General features: G+C 50.5%; 2 protein-coding genes across 4 annotated transcripts in view; one reads left to right on the top strand and one right to left on the bottom strand.

Moving 5' to 3' along the window:
• The window catches only part of LOC309643282 (uncharacterized protein), a 437,652-nt gene that overhangs the window by 134,876 nt on the left and 289,557 nt on the right, over window positions 1-13,219 (bottom strand). The gene's annotated exons all lie outside the window — the stretch shown is intronic.
• The window catches only part of GREB1 (growth regulating estrogen receptor binding 1), a 145,926-nt gene that overhangs the window by 120,804 nt on the left and 11,903 nt on the right, over window positions 1-13,219 (top strand). For 2 of the 3 annotated variants that reach the window (XM_082425886.1, XM_082425885.1), the window contains exons 22-26: window positions 2,136-2,758; window positions 5,550-5,652; window positions 7,917-8,075; window positions 9,426-9,568; window positions 11,797-11,958. In XM_082425886.1, coding sequence (XP_082282012.1) covers window positions 2,136-2,758; window positions 5,550-5,652; window positions 7,917-8,075; window positions 9,426-9,568; window positions 11,797-11,958 — 1,190 coding nt within the window. Of the gene's footprint in view, window positions 1-2,135; window positions 2,759-5,549; window positions 5,653-7,916; window positions 8,076-9,425; window positions 9,569-11,796; window positions 11,959-13,219 lie in introns of those variants that run through there. The other variant, XM_082425887.1, reaches the window with a different exon arrangement.

The raw sequence follows: 13,219 nt of genomic DNA, 5'->3' as shown, positions 1-13,219 counted from the left end.
TATGAGGAAGTAATTAATTTTGTCTCAGGTGGGGCAGATTTAGGGGTAGGGTGTGACCCCTGCAGGTTTCAGAGAGCAGCTGGCCTTTGGGCCTTGCAGGAGAAGGCTTTCCAGTGCAGGAGAAGGTATTCCAGGTGGAGGAGACTTCACAGGTAGAGGAGGCTTGGGGCCTGAAGGCGTGTGTGGTGCTTGGGTGCAGTGAGTGGTCCCAGGGTTACAGCTCAGGGTCAGGGCGTGGCTGCAAAGGTCGGAGCACATCCGGGGGTTTGGCTTGGGGCCTTCTTTGGTTTCCTTTCTCCTTCCCCCTCCCCACCTGCCCACGGATAACAGTGGGCTGGTGGTGGGGCTCTCCCTCACAGGTGTGCACAGAGGGAGTGAGACGAGGCCTCCTTAACATGAGCCTGGTCTCTGTGGTAGAAGAAAGGTCTGATTTACAGGCTAGAGTCGGTCAGAAAAGCCAAATGCTGCAGCTTGTTATCCTTCTGCCCCAAGCACTAGAGGGAGCCCAGGGTACCAGGGGGCACCTGAGGAGTGGATGATCTGTGCCGTTAGAATAGAGAGGTGTGGTGCTTTGTTCTTCTCTGATCCTGGGCTGACAGCTTTCTAGAAGGTTCTGGGACACGCAGGTCTGTGCAGTGTCTTCAGGTGGAGTAGATTGCCCAGGCTGCCAGCCAGCCTTCCCTTCCGGTGAGGTGACTTTTTATAATTCCTCAGAGGGTCCTGGGATCTTAGGGGTCTCTGATGAGATGCTTCCTGTGTCTCTGATGAGATGCTTCCTGTGTCTCTGATGAGATGCTTCCCGTGGCCTTCGGTGTAACTCCCACATTTTAGGAGGTCCAGGGAGGGGAGCCTTGGCCACAGGAGTCAAGAGCGGGGGGCGGGGTCAGACGAGTCAGCCTGGGAGGGGCTGGGTCGCTCTTTTATAGACTGACAGTCCCCCTGGACTCAACCGGGGCAGAATGACTGAGGTCAGGGCGGGTGGACGGAGAGAAGCATCAGTGTGGGTCTCCGTCCTCCGGGTCCTCCCAGTCTGGGCCTCACAACCTAGCACGTGGGTGAAAACATTTGGGTCCCCGTGGTCTACTTTTGGAACCTCATGCCCCTTTCACGTCCTTTGTGGCCACCTGTCCCTCCCCCGGGCCAGATGCCCAGGTCCTCATAGCCTCCCCGACCCTGGTCCTTAGCTCGTCCGCTGCCTCTGAGCTGATCACCTCGGGTGGCTTGCCGGGGGAAGAGGCGATTTAGCAGGCGTCAGGCCTTTAGCCTAGGGGGACAGACCGCTGCTGCATTTCCTCTGTCCACGAGCAGCCTGTAACCAAGCAAGACGCAGGCCGCGGGGCTGAGTTAGAGCCTTGCTGGGGAGCTGGGATCCAGTGGGGAGGTTGGCTGAGTGGTGTGCTGCGCAGCAGGCAGGCTGAACCAAGTGTCGTGGGGCAGGGTCTGGGGAGGGTGGCCTGGGAGGCAGCTCCCCTCGTCTTCGGGAAAACAGCAGAGCTAAGACAGAGATGTGGTTCCCGTGGTGCCTGAGGTCCTCGGGGTTGCTCGGAGCTGGCACGCGTGCCCCAGGCAGATATGGCTGGGTTGATACGAAAGACAGCGCTGCTCCTCGGTGTCCGGGGACCCACGCTCATCTTGCCTTTCAACATGGTCCACGTGGGGAAAAGGGCAAAAGAAACCCCGTGTTTGGGTAGCGGCTGTGCGTGCTGCATTTTCCGTCTTGAGTTCTTCTAGAAGCTAAGTGGTTGTAGCGTTAGAGTCAAGCCTTTTCAGTCCTGTGAGTTTTGCTGCTTTGAACCAGAAGCACCACTGTGCTGTGCAGAGGGGAGATCGGAGCTCCAGGACCCACCTGCACAGAAGCGGGAGTGTAGGCTGGGAGCTGCAGGTGAGGGTTCTGGAACAGATCGGGCGGGGGGTGCAGAGGAGAGGCCTTTGCGACGTGTACGGGGCCAGGGAGCCGTGCTGGCTGTCTCCCCGCGGTGCCTCTTGGCTTTGTCAGAAGGACAGAGTCTGTATTTAACCAAAGGTGGGATGGCGTTGACCGAAATTCCTAGTCGTTGCAGGTAAAGGGGAGTTAGTGCTGCAGAAGCAGGAGCGGCGGGTCCGGGGCCCTGACTGACGGGACCCTCTCTCCCCAGGCTCAGCGCGGTGCGGCGAGTCCCCGGCTCAGGCTCAGCCGGCGGGGCCCTCGCGGGGGGACCGGGCCCGATCGCCTCAGCCCTGCGGCCCCGCGGAGGAGGGCAGGGCCCCGGGAGAGAGACAGTGGCTCCGGGCCGGGCGGGGGCCGCCGGCGGTCATCAGCAGGCGCAGCCCCGGGCCGGCCCCCAAGCCGGACCCCGGCCTCAAGACCGGCCAGTGGAGCATCCAGGTGTCAGCGCCCTCATCGTCCTCCTCGGGCTCGCCCTCCTCATCCGCGATGCCCGCCGCCGGCCCGCTCGTCCTGCAGGCCGCCCAGTGCTCCGCGAGCAAGGCCTGCCGGCGGCCGCCTGTGGTCTTCCTGCCCAAGCTGGTGTACGACATGGTCACGTCCACCGACGGCAGCGGCCTTCCCAAGGCCGCCTCGCTCCTGCCCTCGCACTCGGTCATGTGGGCCAGCTCGTTCCGGCCCCTGCTCAGCAAGACCATGACGTCCACAGAGCAGTCACTGTACTACCGGCAGTGGACGGTGCCCCGGCCCAGCCACATGGACTACGGCAGCCGCGCCGAGGGCCGCGTGGACGGCTTCCACCCGCGCCGGCTGCTGCTCAGCGGGCCCCCCCAGGTGGGTGCCGCCCCGTGCGCCCGGGCTCCGCGGGGCTTGTGTTCGCGCCCAGAGGCAGGTTTGGGGCTTATTCACACCTGCCTTCCCGCGGTAGAATCTCGGATGGCCCTAAGTGGGCAGGTGGACGGCTGGGTGACCTCCACCCTCTGACCCCAGTTTCCTCCTCTGCGTGGTGTGTGGGTGGAGGAGTTCTCTGCGGGTGCTTCTTGCTCCTTCAGACAACGATTCTGCATTTCCCACGTGATTGCATTCGGTCCTCATGGCCAATCTGCGGTTCCCTCCCACTCTGACAATGGAGGCCAACCCCTGTTTCTGCCCTGCAACATTTTGGTGAAACTGAACAGGGAGGTGAGAAACCTGTCTCCACCTCCCAGCTCTTTGTGTTTTTCTGACAACAAAAGACTCTTTCACCTGTCAACATGGCAGGAACCTGGGCAGTGTGAATGTCAGGTGTCGTGAGCATGTAAGGAGGACGCACGAGGTTGGTTTGGGGTCTTGGGAGGGGGCTCGGCCAGACAGGGCAGGGCTGGAGGGTGGGCCCTACAGTGAACTGCCTGGGCTTGGATTCGGACTAAAACATCACCGGAGCCCTGGGCCGGTTCCAGCCTTCCCTCTGCCTCACTGTCCTCATCTGAGAAGGAGGAAGATGATAGCCCCTCTATCACAAAAACAGGAGTGCTAAACAAGAGGATAATTGTAGGGCACCTGGAACGTGGCCTGACCCCTGGAAAGCACTGTTACTGTCACCACCATCATCACTACCCCAATTCAAGACATGTTTCCTTTTCACACCGAATGTTCATTCCCCTGCCAGGTACCTACCCCAAGAAACACAAACCCACAAAAATATGTATAAGAATGCTCATTTTTGTATTGTTTACAGTAGTTAAAAAACAGACTGGAAGCAACTTAAGTTGCATTGGTCAAGTTTGGTTGAATATATTTGAGCACAACGATATCATGCAATTCAGCCACAGAAAGTTTGAACTATTCAGTATATCTTTATATACTGACACTGAAATTTCTCTAAGATATTTACATTTTAAAGATCAAGTTGCAGAATAATATATACATGGTGTCATATCAATTATGAAAAAAATCAGTGTGTGTATGTGTCTGCGTGTGTGAAAATATCTAAAAAATCCCTGACAGGAGAGCTTGGGGGCGGGGGGGACTGGAATTTGTGACCATTCTACTTTATTATTGATCTGTACTTCTTGAACTTTTAAATGAGTATATAGTGCTTTTCGTAAGTTAAAAAAATAGGAAAAAATAAAATGTTTTTAAAAAAGGATTCCTGGTTTCTCCATACCCCTCACATTACTGAATGTTATCAATCTTTAAAAATTTTTGCCTTTTTGATAGGGGAGAAGTAGTATATTTCTAGTATAATAGTAAGGGTGAATATATTTTAATATATTTATTGGTCATTGGTACTTTTTTTTTTTAATATTTATTTATTATTTTTTTGGCTGTGTTGGGTCTTCGTTTCTGTGCGAGGGCTTTCTCTAGTTGCGGCAAGCGGGGGCCACTCTTCATCGTGGTGCGCGGGCCTCTCACTGTCTCGGCCTCTCTTGTTGCGGAGCACAGGCTCCAGACGCGCAGGCTCAGTAGTTGTGGCTCACGGGCTTAGTTGCTCCGCGGCATGTGGGATCTTCCCAGACCAGGGCTCGAACCCGTGTCCCCTGCATTGGCAGGCAGATTCTCAACCACTGCGCCACCAGGGAAGCCCCCATTGGTACTTCTTTTACAGTGACTTTCTGGTTTTGTTTCTCTTATTTTTCCTTTAGTCCATTTGATTTTTATTCTTTTGCTTTGTTCTTTAGATTATAAATTTTAATCCTTTGTCACTTATATGTATTGCATATATTTTCTCTAACGCTCCCCCAGTTGTGTCTCATATTTTCTTTTTAAACGGGTCAGTTATTTCCGGGACTTTCCTGGCAGTCCAGTGGTTAAGACTCCGCGCTTCCACTGTCGGGGGTGTGGGTTCCATCCCTGGTCAGGGAGCTAAGATCCCACATGCCGTGCGGCACTGCCAAAAAAATAAAAATAAAAAGTTAGTTATTTCCATTCATCAGCATTTGTCAAATACTTGCTGTGAGCCGGGCGTTGAGCTAAGAACTTGGAGAGCACATTCTTAGCGCACCAGGGTGGAGGGAGGCGAGGATAGCCCACAGGTACCCACGTAACCAGTTGTGAACTCAGTGAACTCAGACCAATAGTATATGGGCCTGGTGCTGGGCTTGAGGGGGCAGGGGACTGTCTAAAACAAGAAGAAAGAGAAGGAGGAAGAGAAAAATCATTTTCTTTCTTTTCCTGGCCTTAGGAGGAGAGAAGTGTGATGCCAGCCTTTTATGTCCCGCACAGTGAATTGTGTTGTCTTACTACAGCTATATCAGTTAATATAAGATAGCAATTTGCAATGACGCAAGACTCTTTTAAGACATTATTGAAATGTCAGTTCATTTTTTTTTGAAGCAACCTTTGTTCGGCTCCTGATGGAGTCCTACTTCTAACAGCTTAAACAATGTGGCCAGTTAAAATCTGGAAAGACATATGCATGATTTATAAGCAGGTGGGTCTCCTGCCCACCGAGTTCATCTGTCTGCCTGCCATGCTTCTTCAGGCCACATTTTCCCTCAAATGACTTTGCATCCCCCCAGCCCTCCTTTTAATTAGGTGAGATGGTTAAAAGAGGTAGAGGAGTGGAGGCGTGTCAGGTGCTCCGTCAGCGCCTGCACGTAGGCAGGGCGTACTGAGGCTGGCTCCTGTTTTGCTGTCTCTACAGATCGGGAAGACAGGCGCCTACCTGCAATTCCTCAGCATTTTGTCCAGAATGCTCATTCGGCTGACGGAAGTGGATGTTTACGATGAAGAAGAGATCAATATCAGTGAGTTACCTGCTGATGAGGCTTGGGCTTGGAATCATCTTTAGTCGGTTTCTCAAGTGACTTCCGCTGTATCTTTTACTTTGAAGATGGAATTCTCAGATTAATGATCTGACTCCTCCCAAGGGCCTTGTAGGGCTGCTTTTATCTTAACCTTGTAGCCATTTTGCTCAGTCCTAGAATAGTGCCTGGGAGGCCTTGGTGGGAGATAAAATTACGATACTAAAAATACCTGCTGTTTACTGCGCACCTTACAAACGTCAACCACTGTGCTAGATGGTTTACGTAAATCACCACATTTCGTTTCCTGTGCCACACCACGAGATGGATACTGTTATTCCGTTCCGGAATAACATGTTCAGGGGTCCAGCTGGGAGGTGGCAGAACTGGAACCAAACTAGATTTCATTGCTGCCTCTAGAAAGCAGGGTTGTCCATCAGGGGAGCATTTCCCTCTCAGGCTCCTGAGCGCATAGGTCAACATCTTGGGGCAAAATGGAAACATATGCTATGCAGGGAATAGTCTTGTCTTCTCATTCACAGAACAGAATTTACCCTGATTAAGGTAAGACTCTTTGAACAGCTGTTTCATGCTTATTGTAGAATACCTCCTCCATTTCCTCTTCCAACGCCCCTCCAGTGGCTCAGAAACTTGGTCTGCTAAAGGAATCCATTGCTTTGGGGATGAAGATTTGTGTAAGGAGTCGTGTGTTGTAAAGAAGGGGCCCCAGTAAGCTTGTAACAGCACTTGTATTATGTACGTTTAAGCTGTACAGCTGGATGATTTGATACACGTATACATTGTGAAGTAATCACTGCAATCACGCTAATGAACATTTTCATCACCTCACATAGTTACCGTGTTCAGCAGCATTATTCACAACAGCCAAGATATAGAAACAACCATATGTTGTCCATTAATGGACAGACGTCCATCAGCAGTTGAGTGGATAACGATGGAGTATATACTGGCAATGTATTCAGCCTTGACAAAGAAGGAAATCCTGTCATTTGGATACACAGAACTTTTTTAGATGCTCTTGCTGTGTTTGAGTTTTGACTTGGAGAAAATTTAGAACCAAGGAAGCCCATCCAGTCCTTGGTCTTTCCTTTGAAGGAGAAGGCAAAGAGGCTCTTCATCGAAACTCTGAGCTTTCCACCGTTTCCCCACAGCTTGAAACCATTTTACAAATGAAAGTCAACAGGTCTGAATTTCTGTCTCCTCATTTTGTTGGATATACCAATGATAAAGAGGATTTGAATCCAGTTTGTTAAACTTCAAAGCCTCATTTTCTTAAATACTCTCTTATTGCCTTGGGTTTCTCCTTGGCAAAATGTGTGTAATTTCTGTTTTACAGGATGTTGTGAAGATTAACGGATGTTACACATATGAAGCACTGAACACCTATTAAATGCAGAATAAATGTTCCTCTCCCTCTTCTTTCCTTGTTTTTTCCGTTTCTCATGGACATATACTCTGCCCATATACATATATATAGTAGGATACATTGATATAGATATATAGACATATATCAGTATTGTCTATACTATATATATGTATATCAAATATGTAAAATCAATATGATGTAAAATGATGTTGATCAATTGATGTAAAATCAATATGTTACATAAGTTTGAGTTGGACCAACTAGATTTTTTTACCTTTTAGCCAACAAGCATTTAGTGAGCACTGTAGACTACGCCAATTATGATGTAGGGTGATAAACACTGCAAATGTGAAAATGTGGATTGGGCCATGAGTAGTGGTGGCATTCAGAAGGGAGAAACCAGTGTACCTGAGCATTCAGAAGAGGCTTTCTAGAGGTGAAGTGATAGGAGTTGGGCCTTACTGGCTGGGTAGCATTTAGATATAAGAGCAAGAGAGAGAACTACATTAAGTTCTGCCGGTGGTGAGGACCAGTGTGGTATATTTGGGGGATGGTGCTGGGGAGAAGCCCAGAGCCCAGGGGTAGGTATACTGCCAGGAGTGGAAGTTAGTGTAAGTTAGAAGAGCAACCCCATCCCATAGGAAACACAGCATAAGGCTGTTTGTCTGGATAGAGATAGATCTGAATGCACCTTCTTGCTGAATTAGAACAATCCTGAAAATGGGACGGGTGCCAGAGTATTTGAGATCCAGTGGAGTTCCCCTGGTAGCCTGTAGACTCAGTATCAATTCCACTCCTACCGTCATCCTTGTGTACATTTGACATAAATCATTCTCACTTCCTGTTTTGTCATATATCTGTGTTTCTACTGATCCTGTAGACCTCAGAGAAGAATCAGATTGGCATTACCTCCAGCTCAGTGACCCCTGGCCGGACCTGGAGCTGTTCAAGAAGTTGCCTTTTGACTACATTATTCACGACCCGAAGTATGAGGATGCCAGTCTGATCTGTTCACACCATCAGAGCATAAAGAACGAAGGTCAGATTTTTAAATCTCTTGCTGCCACCTTCTTCCAGAGCACGTGGGAATAGCCTCTTAAAGGGATGAGCTGAATTTTGTTAGTGATGAACTTACCTGGTGGTGGTGAGTGAACCGACAGTGCCTAGTGGAGAGCTGAGGTCGCCACCTCACCTGGCAGGAAGGGCTCTTCACGGACCTCACGAGGGGAGACTCACGGCTCGGTTGGTGCTGAATAACGGTGAGGACCCCCTTGGTGGTTTATCATGATCAGAGTATTCTGAAGGTTCTGGTCAATAGAGGAAAAAGACATGTATGTTTCTCTATGAATTTGGATTGTAACAAAATGCACTGATTTCCCTTTCTGCCCTTGGTCTCTCATTTTCTCGCTCCTTCTTCAGGGACTGCTAACTTCCACAGTATTATGACCCTGCTGGGTTTCAGGGTCACTGGCAGCAAACATCGGACGTGAGTGGCCGGTGTGATTATAAGCACTGACTAGGGAAGTTTGGTGAATGCAGCGTGAGAGGAAAATACTCACCAGTCTCCTTGTCAAACCAATCATTTTATCTTCGTTGCTCTCAGAGCAGATCACTTTTTTTTTAAGATTTATTTAATTAATTTATTTATTTATTTATTTTATTGGCTGCGTTGGGTCTTCCGTTGCTGTGCACTGGCTTTCTCTAGTTGCAGCGGGCAGGGGCTACTCTTCGTTGCGGTGCGAGGGCTTTTCATTGCAGTGGCTTCTCTTGTTGTGGAGCACAGGCTCTAGGCACGCAGGCTTCAGTAGTTGTGGCACACGGGCTTCAGTAATTGTGGCTCACGGGCTCAAGAGTGCAGGCTCAGTAGTTGTGGCACACGGGCTTAGTTGCTCCGTGGCATGTGGGATCCTCCCGGACCAGGGCTCGAACCCATGTCCCCTGCATTGGCAGGCGGATTCTTAACCACTACGCCACCAGGGAGGCCCAAGCAGATCACTTTTACTGAAGGTTTCTTCACATAGCAGACCTTCTCGAATGGAGGTTGACTGTTAAAATCTTAATTTTGCTAAGTCATTTGAAAACCTGGAGGTGATGCACGTGCTTTACAGTATTTGCATATTATGTTGGCGATCGATTTACATTGTCACGTAGCGAATCCTTGAATATGTTTATGAACCATGCATAGGCGCATGCATAAGACGCCATGTGAACGTAGCCTTCAGTTTATCCCACTGAGACTCTGTCCTTTCTGACCAGCTCAGTCACCTGGGGGCAGACAGGTGAGAGGTGACCGCACAAAGTCCTGTTACCGTGGTTCCCTGTGAGTAGGCAGGGGAGAGAACGTGGGCTGTGCCTCCTGCTGTTATTTAATGCTGGGGATTTCGTGCAGACAGAGGGACACACCGGAAGCCGGAGGACCTCTACGTGCGGCGCCAGACGGCGCGGATGAGGCTCTCCAAGTACGCGGCATACAACACGTACCACCACTGCGAGCAGTGCCACCAGTACATGGGCTTCCACCCCCGCTACCAGGTAGGACGGAGCCCCCGCTCCAGCGGCACCTCCCATTTTACACTTAGTATTTCTTTTCATCTCAGACCCAATCGGGGAAAGAGGAGGAGGGGGCAGCCGGAGCTGACGGGAGCCAGTCAGACACCTGTGCGGCAAACTTTGTTTTTTACATACTTTTCCCCCATAAATTGTTATGTACTTCGTGCATTATATGTATATTCACGTATACAAGTGCATATACATCATATTGTACACAATACATAATATGTATAATCGTGCTTTATTTACCCCATGCTTATAAGCATTTACATTAAATCATTGGTGTTACATAGTACATATATTTATTAATTGTACATAGCTCATAAGTCAGATCAATTCCAGTCAATATGCATATCATAATGATTTATTTACGGTTCAGCCAGCACCATATTATCACTATCACATGCATGAAATAAAATACCCATCATCACAACCCTTATTCTCACTATTATCCTATCAGTAGGAGGCCTTCCACTGCTGTCAGGATTTACACGCAAATGAATAATCATCCAAGAAATAACAAAAAAATAACAACATTGCTTTACCTACACTGATAGCTATTACAGCATGAGTTAATTTATACTTCTCTATACGACTTACATACTCATGTATACATGAGTGGATGCCCCAGAAAGGCCCAAAGGTGGCAAGAGCATTGGCTTGCTCTGTCCGTCCCCTTTACAGAGGGAAACAGCAGACAGTAGCTTTAATTTTCCCGAATCTGCTCGGCCTTGAGCTCAGCTTCCACTGAAGTAGCACCTGTCTTCTTTTAGCACAGATTTTTTTAAACGATGTAATTTTACTGTAGACGAAATTAGAAAATACATATGAGCGGTTTTTCAAAGGATTAAAATAATCAGAAATCCTATTTGCTGCAGAATAATTCTCCTAACATTTTTTTCCCTCGGAGATGAAGCTTTTCTTTCAAGGCAGAGAAACATATAAGTGAAAACATCATCTTGATTTTGAAATTTAAAGACCTGGAGAGACTCAAAGGGTTCATTCAGTCCCTGGTCACTTCAGGGTCTGCAGTGAAGGAATGAACGAAGCATGGGGGAGAAGGACGAGGGCGGGTTTGAGCTCTGGCCGGCGGGCCAGGTCTGTGTGCAAGCGCTCGGGTCTGGGGGGCCACACTTGCAGGGGACGTGAAACCAGGCCCTGTGAGGAGCACTGAGGGGCGCACGCTGGCCCCCTGCTGGCATTTCCCTGCCTCTGCTTGTTCTGTTCTTCTTCCTTCATCGCTCAAGGCTCCCTGAGAGGAAGTCTTAGGAGATTCCTCAGTTACGACCCTCTGTGTTCCCTCCCCAGGTCAGAATCTGTTTCTCCCTCATCTCTGCTCTCAAAGTAGAGCCACAGTAGGACTTCACAGCCGGTGTGTCCCGGCCCGCATTGGCCCTCCCCTGGCCCCTGTGGTTCCCAGGAGGACACAGCACAGGCTAGCTGCACGTCTGCAGGAGGGGCTGTCAGATGGAGGCTGAGGGTCAGGGAAGACCCCTCTGTGGACGCCTGAGCTGAGAACTGAAGGAGGCATAAGCGTGGCCTGGGCAAAGCTGGGCTGGGGGGTCGCACCAGAGAGCAGTGCGGGCATGGTAACTAGGTGAGGGGAGGGCTCCTTGGACAAAGTGACTAGAGGTGAGGCTAGACTGGGGATCGGAGTGAGCCCAAGACCCGTGGGTGTCAGTTTCCACGTCCACCAAGGAGGGGTGAGGACATAGGGTTGTTAATTGCTTCATAGATTGTTAATTTTAACGCCAAGGGGACGGGAGGGGGCCTGGATGTGGTGCGTGAGATAGAAGCGCACAAGTTCGCAGTTACTGTCTTATTACTATGCTGTTACACATATTACCTATGGTGGGAAGATAACCTTTGTTACAATTAAAAATGTGATCTGGCACGTGAATGCTTTAGTTGGTAACCCAGCGCACCTCTGGGTCGAATCCAGCGTCGGGAAGGGCTGGGCGGCAGAGGTGGCGTTGCTGGGTGAAGCACGGTCAGCACCAGGACGGGAGCAGCCGCTGGTCGAGTGGGTGTGGCCTCAGGTGTGTTTGTCCCCTAGTGAGACCTGGGCGTCCACACCGTGTCCTGGCGTCAGCCTGGGGCAGAGGTGGCAGCGACCTCTGTGTAGTCATGGCCACGGCGGGCCTGGGTTCTTCTGGGAAGTCAGGCCGGACTCTGATGGCAAGCTCTGTCCTTTCCCCCTCGCACCTCAGCTCTATGAGTCCACCCTGCACGCCTTTGCCTTCTCTTACTCCATGCTAGGAGAGGAGATCCAGCTCCACTTCATCATCCCCAAGTCCAAGGAGCACCACTTTGTCTTCAGCCAACCCGGAGGCCAGCTGGAGAGCATGCGGCTGCCCCTCGTCACAGACAAGGTACTGGCTTCGAGTCCCCGGGGGTCAGATCAAAGTGGCTGCAAGGGACCACTGAGCTGGAGACCCAGAGACTGTGGTTCTTGATGAGTCGGGCACATGGGGTGGGGTGTGGCGGGGAGAGACGAACATGGTGACTGAACTTGGAGGCGGCTGGGGAGCACGTGGGCTTTGTGGTCACTCAGAGTCAAATATGAGTCACGTTTGACGTCATGCTGTCACTTGATGTCACTCAGCCTCAGTTTCCTCATCTGTAAGCTTTGGGCAATAATAACTCTTGCAAAAGCTTGTGGTGAGAATTGTATGGAATAACCAACGTCAGGCACCAGCACAGTACCTGGAAGATAACAAGGGCCAGTAAATGTTCGTCCCTTCCACTATCTTTTCTTTCATGCTGTCTCTTGTGGAACATTTGAAGCAGGCTAAGAGGGCGGAATAGTATAATGATTCCCCCAGGGCTGATTACCCAACCTCAGCGGTTATTCACTCAAGGCCAGTCTTGCTTCATCAAGCCATCTCTCTTCACCTGCCTTCCTGTGTTACTTGGAAGCGAATCTCAGACATTGTATCATTTCATTTGTAAATATTTCAACGTATATCTCTAAAGGAGAAATCTCTCTTCCGAGGAGATTGTTCATAATAATCCGTCGTCTCTGTGGCCGCCATTCTTAGGGGCGCTTGGTTTGACAGTTCCAGCCTGACGACCTCAGAGTCAACCTGCCGCCCCTTCCCCAGCCCCAGCCCCACGGACCTTGTGTACAGCTCTGCTGTTCCTTCTCCAGAGGGCCAGGCATGTCCAGAGCTGAACCCAGCCTTGCAGACCCAGCAGGCTATTATCAAGAATGAAAACATTTGTAAAGTGGCAGTGAGGGGCACATGCCTTTACTATAAGGTGCTTGAGACTTCATCAGTTACTCCACTAGCTTTTCCAGGTGGTTCCCATCAGAACTGGTTATGAGGGACTTCCCTGGTGGCGCAGTGGTTAAGAATCCGCCTGCCAATGCAGGGGACACAGGTTCGAGCCCTGGTCAGGGAAGATCCCACATGCCGCGGAGCAGCTAAGCCCGTGTGCCAGAACTACTGAGCCTGCACTCTAGAGCCTGCGAGCCACAACTACTGAGCCCATGTGCCACAACTACTAAGCCCGCGTGCCACAACTACTGAAGCCCGCACGCCTAGAGCCCATGCTCCGCAACAAGACGAGCCACCGCAATGAGAAGCCCGTGCACTGCGATGAAGAGCAGCCCCCGCTCACCGCAACTAG

The sequence above is a fragment of the Balaenoptera physalus genome (genome assembly GCF_965194825.1).
Source record: "Balaenoptera physalus genome assembly, chromosome: 15".
Taxonomy (NCBI): domain Eukaryota; kingdom Metazoa; phylum Chordata; class Mammalia; order Artiodactyla; family Balaenopteridae; genus Balaenoptera; species Balaenoptera physalus.
Note: the sequence above shows the minus strand (reverse complement) of the source record. Positions and strands in the feature narration are given on the sequence as shown.